Source organism: Sarcophilus harrisii, chromosome 6 (genome assembly GCF_902635505.1).
Source record: "Sarcophilus harrisii chromosome 6, mSarHar1.11, whole genome shotgun sequence".
Lineage (NCBI taxonomy): Eukaryota > Metazoa > Chordata > Mammalia > Dasyuromorphia > Dasyuridae > Sarcophilus > Sarcophilus harrisii.
The window spans coordinates 212,082,951-212,105,136 of record NC_045431.1 but is presented as its reverse complement, the minus strand read 5'-3'; the positions used below and the strand labels follow the sequence as shown (position 1 = coordinate 212,105,136).

At 33.9% G+C, this 22,186-nt stretch overlaps 1 protein-coding gene across 2 annotated transcripts in view; it reads right to left on the bottom strand.

Annotated features, from left to right (window-relative positions):
• Positions 1–1,394: 1,394 nt before the first annotated feature.
• Positions 1,395–22,186, bottom strand: part of LUZP2 (leucine zipper protein 2) — a 684,014-nt gene continuing 663,222 nt past the window's right edge. For both annotated transcript variants that reach the window (XM_031941821.1, XM_031941822.1), the window contains exons 11-12: positions 2,891–2,965; positions 1,395–1,915 (exon numbers count right to left, since the gene is read on the bottom strand). In XM_031941821.1, the coding sequence (XP_031797681.1) occupies positions 1,811–1,915; positions 2,891–2,965 (180 nt within the window). In that variant the 3' untranslated portion in view covers positions 1,395–1,810. The remainder of the gene's footprint in view (positions 1,916–2,890; positions 2,966–22,186) is intronic.

Genomic DNA, 22,186 nt, shown 5'->3' with positions numbered 1-22,186 from the left:
CTTAGATTATTTGGGATTCTTCTATAAACTCTGACGCTGATATTTTCATTAAAATATAAATGCTTGCAATTTGAGAAGTCATCAAAGTGAACAAAAAGTATAACAACCACAAGGTAATAGAAAGAGCACTGGACCAATATATCCTCACCTCAGTTCTGCCACTTTATCTTTTTAGGACTTTCTTTTCAACTTAAAAAAGTGTTGAATTAGATGATTTTTCATGTCTGATCTATTATTAAAGTGTTATGATTCAAAATGAAAGTCTTCTATTTATTCTTCCTCCTCCTTCTTCTTGGACCTATGATTTCATGGATCAAATTACTTGCAGGTGAGGAAGTCTTCCCTACCAACAGTGTTCAGCCACTGTTCTCTATAATCTGTAATTTACACATAGAGAACTACCTAGAGTAAGAGATTGAGTGATTTACCCAGATTCACATATTTTTATTTGTAGGAGGCAAGAATTGGAATTATTGATTCCAATATGTATTGTAGTCATGACACTGCCTCCTAAATTTCCCTATTACTGATGGAAATAGAATAACATAGAAAGCATTTTATACTATTGTCAAGGTCTGTCAAGTGTTTCACAGATATTATTACATTTTATCCTCACAATAATACCAGGGATTATTTACCAATTTATAGATAAAAAAGTGAGGCAGATAGATGTCAAATGACTTACCCAAAGTGACACATATAGTAATTAACTGAGGCAAGTAAGGAACACCAAGCCTAGCACTATACCACCCTACTTAGCAGCCTATTTTTAATTTAATAATTAATTCTTCCTTAAATTAGAAGAAATTCACACACACACACATGTGCATGCACATACACACACGCACACACACACACACACACACACACACACACACTCTCAGGGACTTTGACTTATAATATGGCAAGAGATCTCAAGTCAATCAAAAATGGCACTAATCATGAAGGCATTTTCTTCTCTTTCTGCCTACATAAAGCCAATTATCTGGGAAAATTTTTTTCAATAATTCACATTCTCTGGCTCAGTTACTCTGAGGTTATACAGATTTATCCAAGAGGGCAAATAGTCATAAACATATATGGGTTGGGTTAGATCAGATAGAAGATAGAAACTCTATTTTCCCAGAACTCAACTTGTTCATGACTCCATAACCTAGTCAAAGAGGCAAAGAAGGATTAAATAATTGTCCTGGATATACCTGAAGTGGATTTTAAACATATTTCCTGACTTTAAGCCCAGTATTGTATCCCTGAAGCCACTCTGCCTCTCATATTATGCTCCTTAAAATCCTATAACATTGGAAAGCATAATTGGGATGGCAGACAGTCAAGATCTGGACATTGCTTTATGGATAGCAAGATTTAGATTCTTTTTGCCAGGTTAGTACTAATGATGGTGCTAATGAAAAGAGTGTTCTTTATTTCCATGTAGTCATCAAATCCTATTCCAGAAAAGGATAATGATAGAGAAAAAAATCAGGCAACAAAACAAACTTTGAAATGGTGTTAGTGTACAAAACTGACTATTTTATAATAAGCAAGTTACTGATCCAGACAGCATAATGTTTTAAAAAACTGGACTCTATTACAAAAGCATTTCTGTGAATATCGATTTCAAATAGATTATTGCTAAAGGATAGTAAATGGCATGTTGGATTTTGGAAATTTTTTCGGCTACTTTACAAACATACATAAAATAGTGGAAAAGATGCATGCTCTAGAAACTTAGTACGTTTGTCATGCCTCTGGACTAAAAATAATGTGAAGACACTAGCAAATGGAAATTTGCAGCACAGCTTCTTGAAGAAGCCTACAGTGTTTTTTCTTCTGTATTTGCAATGCCTTTGGAAATCTTCTGGTTTTTCTCTTCTGATTGTGGGATCTCCAGCTTAGACTGAGGAGGCGTGTGCAGCTTCTGTCAACCAACAAAGAAAGGAGAGTTAGTCAAGTCTGAGACAAATACCATTTAACAAGCAAACATATTGGTGATGACTAGAATTTGGCATGAAAAACACTAGAAACCAGGAGACACAACATATAAGTTACATGTAAAAGCAACATTTGATTAAAAAAAACAGTACTTTGGATAGTTCAATTTGTGTTATAATCCATACAAAGAGTCTTTGTTTAGGAAAAGAAGTTTCTTTCCAGCATCATTTTGACTATAACTTAAAATCAAACAAGACAGCTCAGGTCCATGTGAAATGATGGAACAATAAACTGCATTGTATCAATGCAAACTTCCAGTTAATTTGATCTTTAAATACTTCCTACCTTTTCTCCACCCAGGACCTCCCACAACATTGGAATATAAATTGCTTGAGGAACAGAATTGTTTGGTCTTCTTGTTTATCCCAATGTATGGTATCTTGCCTTGAACCCATTAGGCCTTTAAGGAATAGCCATGGAAATTGAATTTAAAATATATATATATATATATATATATATATATATATTTACATTAAATGATAATGCCATTTGCAATGAGTATCTCCAAAGTCTTATGTGATATCTATGAGTCTTCTGATTTTTTAAAGGCTAATTAAAAATTTTTATAATCCCCAGGGTTTTATAACCAGGGTTACTAATGAATGTTTCTTAATTAAATATGTTTTTAACTTAAATCAATTTTGTAAAATGGATGATAAGGACAAATCCTTTTAAAACATAATATTCAGGAATGGATCCCATTCAATCCCAAGTATGGGATAGCATTGAGTTCAAAAAGAGGAGTTTCTCTAAGGAAGCCCCAAAGTTGCCTTACTGAAAGTTAGTCTGAAAAGCTATCTAATACCTAGCCTTGAAGGTGGGGAAACATACAAAAAGAAAGACCAGAACCAAGCCATCTGAGTTTTATAATGTGCTTAATTCTGCTCAAGGACAAGAATACCTGCAGGACGGGATCCAATTCCGTGGTCTTGTTCACATTAGTAGAATTGTGGTTAACTGCACAGATCTTTCCACCCTATAAAAATAAGCAAGAAGAACATATCATGATAGTCATCAAAGAAGAACGGGATGAAAGAATAAACTCCCTAGGCTGTTCAGATCCTGAGAAAGTTTCAGCAGACTGCCTTTCCTGGAAAGGCCATACTACAATCCCAAATAGGAAAGATAATCATCATTAATGGGAAGGCACTAGAAAAAGATAAGACAGTGGGCTTACATATTGATTTTGGTATTCAGCTGCTGCAAAAGAGGGCAAGAGAAGGAGAAATGTCCTCATAAAAAGAAAAATAATTCTAAGTAAGGAATAATAAACAAAACCATCGAGGCCCTGTAGTACTTATCAGTATTATCCCTAAAAATGGAATGCTGCAAAGGATTTTGTTATTAGATGCCTCTCTTCTTTTTTTCTTTTCCCTTCCCCTTCCTCCTTTTTTATGTATAGTGTATGTTTTATATGCATAGATGCACAGTACATTCAGATATATTATATAATCTGCACTTATATACTGTTCATAGAGTATGAATATATATCTCTCTATATATATACACATATATGCATGTATGTATAAAATCTCCCTATATATATTATGCTACTCTCCATATATTTCTCTGTGTGAATGTACATACATACATACATTCTTATTCTCTTTTCTCCCAATTTTGCATGTGTGTATGTATTCATATACACAAACTAACATACAAATAAACTGTATCTTACAATATATATATATATATATATATATATATATATAAACATATATATGGATGTACTGATGTCTCAGGCCCATAGGATCACAGACCAAATTTGCAAAGAACTCAGCAGTTCATCTTATCCAACCTTCTCACTTTAGTAATAAAGAACCTGATGCTTAGAGTATAGTTAAATGACTTGCCTAAGGTGTACATATGTGTGTTTATGATATGTGTGCATATAACAGCAGAAAGCCCCATGTAATTATCTAGCTAGATAAACATCAGAAACTAGTAATAGTGTTTTTCAAAAAAAACATGAACTGCTTTACTAAAATTTCTCAATCCCTGCAAAAGACAGAACTTTGGAAAACTAATTCACAATCATTGGGTAATCAGAACAAAAGAATTTATTTATTAAACTTTATTGCTAATAAAAATGAAAGCATCTATAGGCAAAAACATTTTAGGTGAATTAATGGTTTTTCATTTTTTTCTTGTATGGTACTCTTCAGAACAATAAAATATGCCAATCTGAGATATTTTAATGTTTTAGATGGATATGAAATTTATATTTACTAATCTTCCTCCTCCCCCTCCCCTGGTATGGCCCTAGTTATTCTGCCAATGACTATCAAGACAAGAATCTGAGTCTATCAGCCAATATCTGAACTTAAGCAACTCATTTTTTTCTGGAGCAATTGCTCTTTGGTAACATGATGGCATTAGGCCAGTTGAAAGCTTCTATTAACTATAAAGTCTTATGACTAAACAATGTGAAGGAACCAAAGGCAGAGTAGTGAAGAGTTCTGAGCTTCATATATCATGTGACACAAGAGAAAGGACACATACATACATACATCAAAGAAAGTCTCTAGTTCCATGATAATTTCAAACTTTGTGGTGTCCTTGAACCACTGTACAGAGTGGAAAAGAGGGCCTTATATTTTGTGCAACTCCAAGTTCATTGTTTAGTAAGAATTATAATATTTTCTTTTGTGTACATCTAAATTATTTCTGCTTTCCCTTTTATTCTTAGTAAAAATACGCACTCACACACTAAGTATATCTTTATCTGTATACATACACACAATTAAAATAGTTTCTCTTCATAATGGCTCTTTTTGTTAATAAAAAGATGAATTGCAAAATAAAATTTATGGCTAGGATGATAGGAAAAGACAATGATAAATGTTGGAGGGAATGTGGGAAAATTGGGACACTAATGCATTATTGGTGGAGCTGTGAATTCATCCTACCATTTTGGAGAGTAATTTGGAAGTATGACCAAAGGGCTATCAAAATGTATGTAGACTTTTTTTTTATTGTAGTAAGTCTACTTATTTTTAACACACACATTGCTTTATAAGTCATGTTGGGAGAGAAAAATTGGAGCAAAAGGAAAAACCTTGCGAGTGATTAAAAAATAGAAAAAAGAAGTGAACATAGCATATGTTGATTTACATTCAATCTCCTTAGTTTTTTTTTTTTTTTTTTTTTTTTTTTTTCTGGATACAGGTGGAATTTTCTGTCCAAAATCTACTGGGTCTGCTTTGGATTTCTGAAGTTCTTAGAAGAACCAAACCTTTCATAGATGATCATTGCACATTCTTTGTACATAGACTTTGATCCAACAGAGTCTCTCTTTAACTGGGTCTCTTTCCCCAAGAGATCAAAAAGAGGAAAAAAGACTACAAATGCAAACATGTTTATAGCAGTTTTTTTTAATAGTGGCAAGGAACTGGAAATTGAGTGGATGCTCATTAACTGGGAAATGGCTGAATAAATTATCATTATAGTACATGAAAGTAATGAAATATAATTGATCTTTAAGAAATGATGAGCAGGCTGATTTAAAAAAAAAGCTTGGAAAGGCTTAGATGAAGGCTTAAATGAAGTGAGCAGAACCCAGAGAACATTGTCCATAGTAACAATAAAATTGTGTGATGATCAACTGTGATGGACTTGGTTCTTTTCCCTCTCTGGGTATGATACGATTTGTAAAAAAAAAAATTACTATTATTTTCTCATATGCATGGATAATTTTTCATCATTGATCCTTGCACAGCCTTGTGTATCAGATTTTCCTCTCCTTCTTACCACCCTCCCCTAGATTACAAGCAATCCAATATATGTTATACATGTTAAAATATATGTTAAATCCAATATATGTAAACATATTTATACAATTCTCTTGCTGCAGAAGAAAAATCAAATCAAAAAGGAAAATAAATGAATAAGAAAACAAAATGCAAGTGAACAACAACAAAAAGAGTAGTAGCATTGCTCGATAAAAGCGTATGCACAGTTTGATAGCCCTTTGAGCATAGTTCCAAATTGCTGTCCAGAATTGCTGGAATGGATAGGAGTTTTCATCATAAATCCTTTACTGTAGTTGTAGGTAATTGTACTACTGAGAATAACAAAGTCATTTACAGCTGGTCATCCCAGAACATTGCTGTTACTTTATATATAGTATATTTCACTTTGTTCATGGAGGATTTTGCAGATTTTCTTTTTTTTCTGACAGCATCCTGCTCATCACTTCACAGAGAACAATAATATTCCATCAGAGAAACTTGCTTTGGATTTTTTTTTTACAATTACTATTGCTAATTGTATTTCCTCCCACTTATTTTTTCTTTCCTTTCAACCTATTCCTCCTCAAAAGTATTTTGCTACAGACTTTTCCCTCTCCCATTATTACCTCTCTTTTATCACCCCCCCTTCCTATATACTATTCCTCTTCTATTTTCCTTCATGTAAACTAGATTTCTCTATCCCTATTGAGTAGGTATGTTATTTCCTATTTGAGTCAATTCTGATGAGAGTTAGATACATCTGCTCCCCATCTCTCCCCCTCTTTTCTTCTATTCTAAAAACATTTTTGCCTCTTTTTTATGGCAGATAATTTGTGTCATTCCACTTCTCTCTTTTTCTTTCTCCCAGTACATTCCTCTCTCACCCCTTAATTTCATCATTTAAATAAAAGATATTATCCCTTCATATTCAACTTATATCCATGCCCTTTGTGCACATATATACTTGATCTAACTGCCATAATAATTAGAAAGTTCTAATGAATTACAAGTATTACCCTCCTATGTAGGAATGTAAACAGATAATCCTTATTAAGTCCTTTATATCACTTTCCTGATTATCTCCTTATGCTTGCTCAGAGTCTTGTACTTAAAAATCACATCATCTATTGATTTCTAGTCTTTTCATAAAAAGTATTTGAAAATCCTCTGTATCATTGAATGATCACTTTTTCCTCTTGAGGATTATTGTCAGTTTTGCTGGATTGGTGATTCTTGGTTGCAATTCTAGCTCTATTGCTCTTGGAATATCATATACCAAGCCATCTAGTCCTTTAATATAAAACTGCTAAATCTGGTGTTATATTGATTATAGCTCCACTATACTTGAATTCTTTCTTTCTGGATGCTTGCAATATTTTCTCTTCAAACAGGGGGTTCCAAAATTTGGCCATGATATTCCTGGGAGTTTTTATTTGGGGATCTCTTTTAGGATGTGATTGGTGGATTCTTTCCATTTTTATTTTACCTTCTGATTCTAGAACAGAAGGAAAGTTTTACTTGATAATTTCTTGAAAGATGATGTCCAGGATCTTTTATTTGATCATGATTTTCAGGAAGAACAATCAATAATGTTAAAAATGTCTTTCCTGGATCTATTTTTCAGGTTAGTTGTTTTCCTAATGAGATATTTAACTTTTTTCCAATTTTGAAATACACTGTATACAAAGTAACAGCAATGTTCTAGGATGACCAACTACAACTGACTTTGTTATACGCAGTAGTACGATCACCTACAACTACTCTAAAGGATTTATGATGAAAAATCCTACCTATACCCAGAGAAGGTAAAGAACCAAGTCCATCATAGTTGATCATCCCATAATTTTATTGTATCTTGATTTCTCACAAAGTCATCAGCTTCCATTTGCTTAATTCTGTTTATTAAGTATTTATTTTCCTCACTGAGCTTTAGTACTTCCTTTCCTAACTGGTCAATTTTGTTTTTTAAGACATTATTTTCCTCATTAATTTTTGTATTTTCTTTTGCACCTCTCTCAATTCTTTCCCCATTTTTTTCTATCTCTTTTATTTGATTTTCAAAGTCCTTTTTGAGCTCTTGCATGGTCTGAGCACACTTCTTATTTTTCTTGGAAGCTTTGGATGTAGTAGCTTTGATCATCTTCTGGGTGTGTGTTTTGATCCTCCGTATAACCATAATGACTTTCTTTTTTTTTTTTTAATTTATTTAATAGCCTTTTATTTACAGGATATATACATGGGTAACTTTACAGCATTGACAATTGCCAAACCTCTTGTTCCAATTTTTCACCTCTTACCCCCCCCCCACCCCCTCCCCTAGATAGCAGGATGACCAGTAGATGTTAAATATATTAAAATATAAATTAGATACACAATAAGTATACATGACCAAAACGTTATTTTGCTCTACAAAAAGAATCAGACTCTGAAATATTGTACAATTAGCTTGTGAAGGAAATCAAAAATGCAGGTGTGCATAAATATAGGGATTGGGAATTCAATGTAATGGTTTTCAGTCATCTCCCAGAGTTCTTTTTCTGGGCATAGCTAGTTCAGTTCATTACTGCTCCATTAGAAATGATTTGGTTGATCTCGTTGCTGAGGATGGCCTGGTCCATCAGAACTGGTCATCATATAGTATTGTTGTTGAAGTATATAATGATCTCCTGGTCCTGCTCATTTCACTCAGCATCAGTTCGTGTAAGTCTCTCCAGGCTTTTCTGAAATCATCCTGTTGGTCATTTCTTACAGAACAGTAATATTCCATAATATTCATATACCACAATTTATTCAGCCATTCTCCAACTGATGGACATCCATCATAATGACTTTCAATGATCAGAATTGTTTTTGTTGTCTGCTCATTTTCCTAGCCTATTACACTGATTTTAACTCTTTGTTAAAGTAGGGCTCTGTTTTCAGGGTGGAGGTGCAAGCTTCAAGGGTTTTGTACAGCTGTTTTCAGAAATCCTTCTAGAAATCTGACCACAAGCATTCTTTTTTTGCCTTGGAGCTGTCAGCTGCATCTCCCCCCATCTCCCCAATACTGTAGGTTGTAAGTTCCAGGGTGCTGGCTGGGACTGGGGCTCCACTGGTTGGGGCTGCACTGGGACTGCACAGACTCCCACCTCATTACCACAGACCCTCCCCACAGACGTTCTGACTCTTGCCTGGTGTCCCTGGGCTGAGAGGTCCAGAAGCCTCCAGCACTGCTGTTGCTTAGAGGTCCTCCTCCCAGATGTTGGGGGCAGGGCTGGATCTGGGACTCGCCCGAGCCTGTGCTGAAATTGTGTGGCAGGCTCCCACTCTGGCAGACCTTTTCAGGTCTTCTTTAATGTCTCTGGGCTGAGAGATCTGGAATCCACCAATACTGTTGCTGAGTTAGAGGTCTGGCAGGGCTGGGCCTGGGTCTGGTTCTGGGGCTTTGCATGCACACCCTTCACTGGGACTCTCATCCTGTGTCACAGACCTTTTCTGCTGAGCTTCTAAGTTGCCTTCAGCTGGAAAATGTTCTACTTCAGTTTTCTGGGTGTTTTGATGCTCTAGAACTTGTTAAGAGTCATTATTTAAAGGAATTTGGAGAAGTTTGGGGGAGTGGTTGGCCAGGTTCCTGTCTTTTACTCTGCCATCTTGGTCCCCATAAGTTCTAGAATTGCCTCTTTTCAACAAGGAGGTGATTCGAGGCAATTCTAATAACTTGTGATGGAAAATACCATTTCCATTCAAGAGAGAATTATGAAGATTTAATGTGGATCAAAACATATTTTTCACTTGTTGTTCTTTGTTTGCTTGAGCTTTTCCTTTCTCATTTTTTTAACCTTTTGATCTGATTTTTCTTGTGCTGAATGATAAATAAGAAAATACATTTAGAAGAATTGCACATATTTTACCTATACTGGATTTTTTCCTGTCTTGGGGAGAAGGGAGGAAGACAGAGAGGGAGACAAATTTAGAACACAAGGTTTTGTAAAGCTGAATGTTAAATACTATCTTTTCATGTATTTGGAAAAACAAAATGCTCTAAAAATTTGAAAAAAAAAATTAAAAAGATAAAATCTATTCATCACAAGAATATCATCCCTCCTTATGTATCTTATAGGTATTTGCTTGTGATTTTCTTTTGTATTTATCAGTGTTCTCCTCTGTGAAAACATATGATTTAGGCTAGATCATATTTATTTACTGTCCCTTTGAGTTCTAAATATATTAAACTTAAACCTGTTCTAGAGTGCTCTCTGACTGCCCTTCTTTCATTTTTTTCATGATTGACCCTTTGACATGGCCATCTCCAAATCACATCTCCTAGAACAATGCTTCAAATATGGTAGTGTCTGAGCATAAGTTAGTTAACATAAATTTCATTGAAAAGTCAAGTCTTGTTAATTAATTTCAATATTAATAAAAAATATAAAACCCTGTAAATAGCCTTTCTCCTACCATGCTCCATGTTAAAAACCTTTCAACTTTTTTTCTCTCTGTGTTTCAGGAAGAAGCTTAATGAGATAGCATTCATAAAGCCCTTTGAGCTTCTCAGGAAGGCAATACGAGATAAGACCAAAGTAATTATAAGTTGTAAGCATCTTGTCTTAATAAGTATCTTATCAACCTTGTAGCTATTGTTGGAGCAAACTTTCCCTTTGTATGAAAACAATGGACCCATGAAATCTGTATGCCTTATTACCTACTTTATAAAGTCCCTGATGAGAGAATATTGCAGCATTCTAAGCAAGCCTTGGTGAAAATGATGACCCCTGAAAATGTCATAGGAGACTCTGTAAGCCCAGTGCTGCCTCAGACATGCTCCCAGAGGGACTGGGCAGAGACTCCCTTCACTTTGTCAGATGCATAGCCTAGGCTTTATCATAACTACCCTGCTGGGACAAACTTGATTTTCTGGACAATTGACTCCTAACCTACTGGGGTGAAAACCAAGCATAGGAACAATGCAATGACGATTGTGGTTATAGGGAGATGGGAGACAGACCCAAGTTAGAATTGCTCTGTCCAGAGTGCTGAAATCTCTCAAAGATTTTTCTGGTTTTTCTGATAATCTTAATGAAAGTAGAGGATCTAGCATTATGACAAATCCAGAATGTAATCAAAATACTAAATAAGCTATTTTAATATCCTTAACTTAAATATAATATAAATATTCTTAAATATCCTAAGTAATAAATCTAGTATAAAAATGAGAAAAAAATTACAATTGCTTGGAAGGCAACTTTTCTTGTATCTGTCAGTTTTAGTGCTTTCCCCACATCTAATGGGTGGATAGGAAGTATAAAAAAGGAATTATCCATGCCCTATTCTATATTCAGGGTAACTGGAAGCCATTCTTTTTCCTGTAATGACAGAATGGAGTTGTTCAAATGATTAAAAGAATACAAACTCTCCAGCACACGTTATTGACAACTAAATATGATGAGAAGCAGAAACATTGCAACTAAGAAAGAAATATGTAGAATTAAAAGGAATATAAATACCACAATTGGTGGAAGGGAGGGAGGGAAGGATGAAAGAGGATGAGGAGTATGGGAAGGGGCAATAGAGAAAAGGAGAGGAAAAATAAAAGGAAGAAGGAAAAGCTAAGGGAATAGGGAATAAAGAGATGGAACACATGGGATATGGGAATGGGGACATATAGGTTTAAGCTATGTAATTTAATTTTCACCTGATAATTTCCCCCAAAAGACAGCTATTGCTAGAATTATATACATACACATACACACAAATGAATATATTTATATAATACATAAATATATATATCAGATATCACACTGTTCATAAATATGCATACACACATATATGCATATATGTATGTCAATCAAAATTTTTTGTGAATTATAACCTACCATTTTGTACTCATATTAGATAATTAAAATATGCTTGTATTTCATCTGAAAAGAGCTGACATAAATAGTGCTGCCTGAAAAAGTGTTACCACATTAGCAAACTTTAACTAGGAGAAATAAATGGAAGCTTAGGTTGTCTTGAAGAATTCATTCCTTCAAGTCTCCAGTGAAATAGGAATGATGTATTAAGTGATCACAGAAAATAGTTCAACTTGTACTCCAAATGGATGACCTGGGGCTCATATACAATTCCTTTTTAAGTCCTTTGGGGATTAATTTCATTCAGTTATTCATTTAATAAACTTTTGTTTAGCCTTTAGACAATCTAAAATACTGGAGTGCATCTTCCCCTGACATACAGTATTTACTGTGTCTATCTTTCTATTGGAGGAATTATCTAATGTGTGATATAAGGTAGCAAATTTTGTCAATCCCAAAGTCAAGTAAAAATCTCACAGCAGTGGGAATCTTTCTACAGGGTATTTTATAGTTCATATACTTCCTGGGTATGTCTTGACTTAAAAAATTCAGCTATTTTATATTGTTTACATTTATAAATAAAAGTCCTTTTTTATCTCTTGTGGTTGGATTTTGTTGGTCATATAAAGAAATACTAATGATTTATATGGGTTTATCCTATACCCTGCAAATTTGCAAAAGTTGTCAATTATTTAAGTTGATGCTTTAGGGTTCCCTAGATATATTGTCATATCATATGAAAAGAATATTAGCTTTCTTTACTCATTGCCTAGTGTAATGGCTTTGATTTTTCTTTTCTTATTGGTATACCTAACCTTTCAGCTTTATACTGCATAATAGTGGTGATAATTGACATCCTTGATTTGCCTCTGATCCTATTAGGAAGCCTTCTAGCTTAAAAAACAAAATTGGCCAAATGGCAAAAGGAGGTTAAAAAAAAAGCTCAATAAGGAAAATAATTCCTTCAAAATTAGAATTGAGCATAGAAACTAATGACATTATGAAAAATCAAGATACAATGAAGCAAAAAAAAAAAAAAAGAAAAAAGAAAAAATTGAAATCTCATTGGAAAAACAACTGAATACACCAAAACTTAGATGATGCAGCCAAAGCAGTTCTTAGGGGAAATTTTACATCTTTAAATAGCTATACAAATAAAATAGAGAAAAAGGAGATCAATAAATTAGGTATGCATGCAACTGAAAAAGCTAAAAAAAAAAAAATAAAACAAATTAAAATCCCCCTATTTACATAACAAATTAGAAATTCTGAAACTCAAAGGAGAGATTAATGAAATTGAAACTAAGAAAACTATTGAATTAATAAACAAAACTAAGAATTGATTTTTATGAAAAAAGAAACAAAATAGATAAACTATTGGTTTAACTTTGGTTAATTTGATCAGAAAAAAGAAAGGAAAAAAGTCTCCAGCATCAAAAATGAAAAGGATGAACTTGCCTCCAGTGAAAAGGAAATTAAAACAATAATAGTTCTGTATAGTAGCAAGTCTGACAATCTAATCAAAATGGATGAATATTTACAAAAATATAAATTGCTGAAGTTAAGAGAAGAGGGAATAAATTACTTAGTCTCACTTTAGGCTAGAAACTGGAAATTGAAGGGAGGTCCACCAATTGGAGAATGGCTGAATAAATTGTGATACATGAATGTTATGGAATGTTATTGTTCTATAAGAAATGACCAACAGGATGAATACAAAGAGGCTTGGAGAGACTTACATGAACTGATGCTAATGAAATGAGCAGAACCAGGAGATCATTATAATTAACAATATACATGATGATCAATTCTGATGGACGGGCTCTATTCAACAATGAGAGGATCCAAATAGTTCCAATTGATTTAAGAAAGAACCAGTAACCCCAGAAAAGAACACTGACAAGAGATGGACCACAACATAACATTTCCACTTTCTGTTAATGTTTGCTTACATTTTTTTTTCTTCTCAGGTTATTTTTTCTTCTTTCTAAATCTGATCTTTCCTATGCAACAAGATAACTATATAAATATGTATACATATATTGTATTTAGCATATTCTTTAACATATTTAACATGTATGGGACCAACCCATGAGGGGGGCGGGGGAGAAAAGAGGAAAGTTGGAACAGAAGGTTTTCAAATAGTGTTGAAAAATTACCATACAATGTTTTGGTATAAAAAATAATAAAAAAAAAAAAAAATAGGCTCATTTAAAAAAAAAGAAATTGAACTACCATAAACAAATTAGGAGAGCAAGGAATAATTTAACTATCAGATTTTTGGAGAAGGGAGGAATTTATGATCAAAAAGAACTAGAGGGGGGGGCGGAGCCAAGATGGCGGAGAAGACACGGCCTTTTCTAAGTTTTCACCCTCTCAATATTAATCGAGCCTAAAAATTTGACCTAATTGAAAGATAAGAAGTAGAAAACCACCTGCCAAAGAAAATCTGGTCTCAAAAAAGGTTAAACGGGGGGGGGAGATCCGGGAGACGGGAGAGAAATTAGGTTTCAGGAGAGTCTCAAACCGAGGGTGAAAGCAAGATCTCAGCATCCCCAGCCCCAACCCGCAGTAAGGGCTTTTCCGGGGTGTGACCCACGGCAGGAGGAGAGCCCGGGTTAGCCTAATCCACAGTGGGAGCCCGGCGGGGCCATAGAGCTTTTCCAGGGCCGATTTCTTAGAGACATGGGCAGAGTTTTGGGGTTCGGCCCGCGCCCAGTGCTAAACCACAGTCCCACAAGAGGCTCCGGCCTGGGGCAGTGACACTTTCACCACTTAGTCTTAGCCTAGGGCAATCGATAACCACCCAGCCCTATGCCGTTTGATACTGGCCAGTGCTGAACCACTCCGTTGGGGGAAGGGAAAACCTCACCCAGAGCACTCCCATACCCGGGAGCCGAAATCACTTTAAATCTTCCTGCTCTGGAGGAAGCTGGTAACCCCTTGCCAGGAGACCACCCAAAGGCTTTAAAACATGAATAAAAGATGAAAAGAACAATGACAGCTTCTATGAGAAAAAAGAGCAGGTCAGCAAACCTGAAGAGACCCAAACAGCAAAATGATCAGACTGTCCTTCTAATCTTAAGAAGAGACCATTAAAAGTCTCAAAAGAGAGTTAGAAGATAAATGGGGAAAGGAAAGAGAAGTTTTAAAAGAGAGCAACAACTTCCTGAAATAAATTGAAAAGTTAAAAAATTCCCAGGAAGTAAATTTGAATTGGAAAAATAAAAATCAAGGAAAGAAGAATTTGGAATTGAAAAATAAAGAATTCAGAAAGTGGATCCGGAATTGGAAAAGACAAAGAACACCAAGAAAGTAGAATCGTGAATTGAAAGAAAAATTACTAAAAAAATTAGGAAATGGAAAAAAATTCCACAGACCAAAAAACAATACATTCAAAACCAATTGGACATATAAGAAAGAAGAAAAAGCTAATGAAGAAAATAATTTTTTTAAAAATTAGAACTGAAAAATTGAAACTAATGATGCATTGAGACAGCAAAATCAGTCAACAAACCAAAAAATGACAAACTGGAAAAAAACCATGAATTTCATTCAAAACAGACTTGGAAAATAGATTAGGAGAATAATCTGAGGATTATTGACTTTCCCAAACTAGATGAAAAAAAGAGCCTAGATACTATTTTACAAGAAATCATCAAAAGGGAACTGCCCAGATGTTAGAATCAGAAGGAAAATAGGCAAAAGAATTCATCGAACACCTTCTGAAAGAAAAACCCTAAAATAAAAAAACACCAGGAATTTGAAAAAATTTCAGAACTATCAGATAAAGGAAAAATTTTACAAGCAGCCAAAAACCATTTAAATACCGAGGGAACAAGGATCACCCAGGATCTGGCTGCCTCTACATTAAAGGAAAGAAGGGCCTGAATAAATTCGAAAGGCACAAAACTTGGGATGCAGCCAAGAATAAACTACCCAGCTAAGTGGGACATTTTCTTCCAGGGAAGAAGATGGACATTTAATGAAACAAATGAATTCCATTTGTTTCGAAGAAAAAACCGAATTAAAAAAAAATTTGATTCCAAGAATAGAACTCAAGAGATGCAGAAAAGGGAAAATTTTTGAGAATTGTATTTGTTGTGGATATACAAAAAAATAATTAAAAATTTGATAGATGATATAACATAAAAAAAGGGAAGTATATATGGAAAAGGGATCATGGCAGAATAAGGTGGGAAGGAGGGATAAAAGAGGGAAACCAATCCCAAAAGAGGTAAGGAAACTTATCATATCTGAGGGAATTTAGAGAGGGGGAGGAAAGTGAATCTTCATCAGAGGGCTCAAAGGAAAATAATTGAATTTGTTTTAGAGAAAATTCTCTCGCCTCATTAAAAACGGGGGGAGAGGAAAAGGAAAGAAAAGAGAAAAGGGAAGGAAGGGGGAAAGACCAAAGGGGGGAGGAGGGATAAAGAGGATAAGTATCGTGATACAAGAGGGGTAATGTTTAAAGAGGGAAAGAGGGTTGGGGGAGGCAAGAATAAAAAGCACAACTGTTAAGGATGGCAGGAAATACAGATTTAGTAATTTAACGTAAATGTGAATGGGGATGAACTCCCCATAAAGAGGAGGCAGATAGCAGACTGATCAAAAGTCAGAACCCTACAATATGTTGTTTACAAGAACAATTTAAAGCAGGGGGATACATAGAGTAAAGGTAAAGGTGGAGAAAATTATGTTCAGGTAATCAAAAAAGGGGTAGCCATCCTTATCTCAGATCAAGCAAAAAGAAAAGATCTAATTAAAAGAGAAAGGGAAGGAAACACATCCTGCAAAGGGAGATAAACAACGGCAATATCAAATTAAACATATTGCACCAAGTGGGGCACCAGCTTCCAAAGGAAAGTTAAGAGAGTTGCAAGAAAAATAGACAACAAAATTAATAGTAGGACCAACCTTCACCTAAATTAGACAAACAAACCACAAAACAAAAAGAAAGAAATTAAAGAAGTAAACAGAAATTAGAAAAATTATATGTTGGATCTTGGAAAAATTGAATGGGAGATAAAGGAATATACTTTCTTCCTCAGCAGTTCATGGAACCTATTCAAAATTGACCATATTTAGGACATAAAGACCCAAATTAAATGCAAGAAAGCAGAAATAGTAATGCTTTCCAGATCAGATGCAATAAAACTAATTCAACAAAAAATTAGGGGGAAAAGACCAAAAGTAATTGGAAATAAAAACTATCTTAAGAATGATTGGGAAGGAAATTATAGATACAATTAATAATTTCACAAGATAATGACAATGATGAGACATCATACCAAAATTTGTGGGATGCAGCCAAAGCGGTAATGGGGAATTTTAATCCTTAGAGGCTTACTTGAATAAAACAAGAAAGAAAAGAAATGAATTGGGCTTGAACTAAAAAAAACTAAAAAAAAGACCAAATTAAAAAACACCCAATCAAATACAAATTGGAAATTTAAAATTAAAAGGAGAAATTAAAATATTGAAAGTAAAAAAACTATTGAACTAAGTAATAAAACTAAGGGTTGGTTCATGAAAAGCCAAAAAATAGAAAGTTTTGGAAATCTGATTAGAAAAAGGAGGAGGAAATGAAATTAGTAGTCTTAAAATGGGAGAACTTTCACCAAGGAAAGGAAATTAGAGAAATAATAAGTTATTTTGCTCAACTTTATGCCAATAAATTTGATAACCATGAAATGGATACACCTCCAAAAAATATAGACTTCCCCAGACTAAAGGGAGGAAGAATTTTGAATAGTCCCATTTCAGAAAAAAAAGAAAAGAACAGGTTAAACAACTCCCTAAGAAAAACCCAGGACCAGATGGATTTTATTGAATTTTACCAAACATTTAAAGAAAATTCCCAATGCTTATAAATTATTTGATAAAATAGGGAATGAAGGATCCTACCACCCTTCTATGACACAAATTACTGATACCAAACCAGGTGGTTGAAACAGAGAAAGAAAATTATAGACCAATCTCCCTAATGAATATTGGATGCTAAAATCTTAAAAAGATATTAGCAAAAGATACAGAAAACATCTCCAAGATAATACACTATGATCAAAGGATTTATACCAGAAATGGGGCTGGTTAATTAGGAAAACTATCAAATAATTAAATGTTAATAACCAAATTAAAAAACCCATATGATCATCTCAATAGGCAGGAAAATTTGATAAAATCCAACATCCATTCCTTTAAAAACACTTGAGAGATAGGAAAATGGACTTTTCCAAAATAATCAGCAGCATCATTTAAACCATCAGTAACATCATATTAAAGGAGACAATGCAACCATTCCCAAAAGATCTGAGGAAACAAGGTTGCCCACATCACCATATTTAATATTGTATTAGAAACGTATATAGAATAAATTTGAGAAAGAGATTAAAGGAATAAGAATAAAAGGAAGCCAAATTATCACTTTTTGCCGATGACAGATGGTTACTTAGAGAACCCCAGAGATTCGCAAAAGATTAGAAATAATCCAAACTTTAGCAAAGTTGTTGGTTATAAAATAAAAACCCACAAAGTCATCAGCATTCTTATATATCACAAAAAATCCAACAGTCAGAGTTCAAAGAGAAATTCCATTTAAAGTAACTACTGATAATATAAAATATTTAGGAATCTTCCCAAGGAAAACAGAAACTTTTATGAGCAAAATTACAGACCACTTTTCACACAAATTGTTCGATCTAACCAATTGAAAATATTAAATGCTTTGGATAGGCGGCAAAATAATAAAGATGACAATATTACCTAAACTAATCTATTTATTTAGCGCCATACCAATCAGACCCCCAAAACTATTTTAATGACCTAGAAAAAAAACAAAGTTCATAGGAAAAACAAAATCAAGAATTTCAAGGAATTAATGAAAAAAATCAAATGAAGGTGGCTTATAAGACTAAAATTATATTATAGAGCAGCAGTTACCAAACATTTGGATTGGCAAGGAAAGATTAGGATCAGTGGAATAAGTAGGTTCAAGGAAAAACAGTCAACAAATATAGCAACCTAGTCTTTGACAAAACCCAAAGATCCCAGCTTTTGGGATAAGAACATGCTTGATAAAATTGCTGGGGAAAATTGGAATAATATAGAAACAGGCATTGATCCATACTTAAGGAACCAAGATAAGGTCAAAGGGTTCAGACCTAGGCAAAAGAAGAAAAAATAAATTAGAGGAACATAGGAAGTTTAATTGACCTGTGGAAGGGGGGTTTGACCAAAGCAGAACCATTACTGACCAAAAATAGAAAAATTTTATACCAAACTGAAAGTTTTTGTACAAAACAAATCTAATGCAGACAAGATTAGAAGGGAAGCAAAAACGGGAAAATATTTTACAGTCAAAGGTTCTGATAAAGGCCCATTTCCAAAATATATAGAGAATTAACTCTAATTTATAAAAATCGCCATTTCCAATTGAAAATGGTCAAAGGATATGAAACCTCAGATGAAGAAATTGAAACTATTTCTATATATGAAAGATGCTCCAAGTCATTATTAATCAGAGAAATGCAAATTAAGACAACTTAAGATACTATACACACCGTGATTTAAAATGACAGGAAAAATAATGATGATTGTTGAGGATGGGGAAAACGGGCATTGATTCATTGTTGGTGGAGTTTGGAACAATCCAACCATTTTGGAGAGTATTTAATATGCTCAAAAAGTTATCAAACTGTTAAACCTTTATCCAGAGTGTTACTACTGGGATTATATCCCAAAGAGATTTAAAAGAAGGAAAGGGACCTGTATTGGCACGAATGTTTGTGGCAGCCCTTTTGTAGTGGTAGAAACTGAAACTGAATGGATGTCCATCAGTTGAGAATGGCTGAAAAATTGTGGTATATGAAAATTATGGAATATTACGTTTGAAGAAATGACCAACAGGATGATTTCAGAAAGGCCTGGGAGATTATACGAACTGATGCTGAGTGAAATGAGCAGGACCAGAGATCATTATATACTTCAACAATATAGATGATGACCAGTTCTGATGGATCAGGCCATCCTGAACAAGATCAACCAAATCATTTCTAATGGAGCAGTAATGAACTGAACCAGCTATCCCAGAAAAGAACTCTGGGGGATGACTAAAACCATTACATTGAATTCTAATCCCATATTTATGCACACCTGCATTTTTGATTTTTCAAAGCTAATTGCAAAATTCAGAGTCTGATTTTTTTGTACAGCAAAATAATGTTTTGGTCATGTATACTTATTATGTATCTGTTATATTTTAATATTTTAACATCTACTGGTCATCCCCATTTAGGGGAGGGGTGGGGGGTAAGAAAAATTGGAACAAGAGGTTTGGCAATTGTTAATGCTGTAAAGTTACCCATGTATATATCCTGTAAATAAAAGGCTATTAAAAAAAAAAAAATAAAAAAAAAAAAAAAGAACTAGAGAACATTATAATAGCTGAAATGGACAACTCTGACAATAGTCAATAAAAAAGTTTTTGCACAAATAAAATCAATGGAAATAAGATTAAAAAGAAAGTACAAAGCTGGTAAAAATTTTACATCCAGTATTTCCAATAAAGGTGTCATTTTTAAAATATATAAAGAATTATGACAAATTTATGTCATTCCCCAATTGATAAATGGTCAAAGGATATGAACAATTTTCAGATAAAAAAATTAAAGCCATATCTAGTTATATGAAAAAAATGCTCTAAATCACTATTGATTAGACAAATGCAAATTAAAAAAAAACTCTTGAGGTACCACCTCATACCTGTCAGATTGTCTAAGATGACAGAAAAATATAATGATAAATGTTGGAGGGGATATGAGAAAACTGGGACATTAATGCATAGTTGGTGGAGTTGTGAAATGATCCAACCATTGGAACTATGCCCATAGGGCTATCAACTGTGCATAACCTTTGACCCAGCAGTGCCATTATTGGATCTGTATCTGAAGTAAATCATAAAGAAGGGAAAAGGACCCAAGTGTGCAAAAAGTTTATGGCACCTCTTTTTGTGGAAGCAAAGAATTGGAAAAGGAGTAAATGGCCATCAAATGGGGGATGGCTGAATAAGTTGTGGTACATGAAGGTAATGGAGTATTATTTTGTAAAAATGAAGAAGGTGATTATAGAAAGGCCTGCAAAGATTTACATGAACTGATGCTGAACAAAATAAAAAAGCAGAACCAGGTATATATTGAACACAATAACAGCAAGAATGTGTGATTAAAAGTAAAAGACTTGGTTCTTCTCTGTGGTTCAGTGATACCAAGAATCTCGATAGACTTTGATCATAAAATACCATTTGCATCCAGGAAAAGAATTAAGTAGACTGAATGTAAATCAACACATGCTATATTCACTTCTTGTTTCTGCTTTGAATGGCTCCCACAGTGTATCCTTTTTGTTCTGATTTTTCATTCCCAGTATGATTCATAAGCAATGCATATTAAAAATAAAGACATTTAGTAGAAAATAAAGGAAAAAAACAACTGGTAAAAGAGATCTGAGAAAGATAATTTAAAATGAATTGATCTATCTGAAAGCAATGATCAAAAAAAGAGCCTGGGTGATCATTTTTCAAGAAATTATCAAGGAAAATAATCCTGATATTCTAGAATCAGAGGTAAAATAGACATTGGAAGAATCCACCAATCATCTCCTGAAAGAGATCTCCAAATGAAATATTATCACCAAATTCTGGAATTTCTAGATCAAGGAGAAAATAGTTTAACCATCCATAAAGAAATAATTCAAGTATGGTGGATCCAGAGTAAATATAATACAAAATTTAGCAGCTTATATAATAAAGGATCAGATGAACTGGAATATGATATTCCAGAGAGCAGTGGATCTAGGATTACAACTAAGAATCATCTTCCCAACAAATCTGAGTATAATCCTTCAAGGAAAAAGGGTGATATTGAAAGTAGAGGATTTTCAAGCATTTGTGAAGAAAAGACCAGAAATGAATGGAAAATTTAATTTTTCAAATATGGGACTCAAAAAAGCATAAGGAGATAATCAGGAAAATGATATTGTAAGGGACTTAAAGTTTATTTGTTGACATTCCTACATAGTAGCATGATATTACTAACTCAATATTATTATTCTCATTATTAGGACAGTTAGAAGCAATATGTTGAGACAGAAAATAGAGGTATGAGTTTAATATGAAGGTTTGATATATAAAAATGATGAAATTAAGGGGTGAAAGAGGAAAGTACTGGGAGAAAGGGAAGGGGGGAAGTAGAATGGTGTAAATTATCTGCCATAAAGAAGGAAAGGAAAAAAAAACTCTTACAGTGGGGGCAAGAATGGAAAAAGAGGGTGAGTGGGTGAACCTTATTCTCATCAGAATTGGCTTAAGGAAGAAATATTATACACACTCAATAGGAGGTATGAAAATTGTTCTAAACTGCTGGAAAGTGGGATATTAGAAGGGGAAGGATGATAAAAAGAAAGGGAAAATAAAGGGAAGAAATGGTAAGCAGCAAAACACTTTTGAGGAAGGAAAAGATGAAATGAGAGAGTAGCATAAATGAGGGGAAATGCATTTTGCAACAGTATTTATAAAAAGAAATTTGAATCAGGGGTCTCTGATAAGGCCTCATAATCTAGAGAAAACTGAATCAAGTT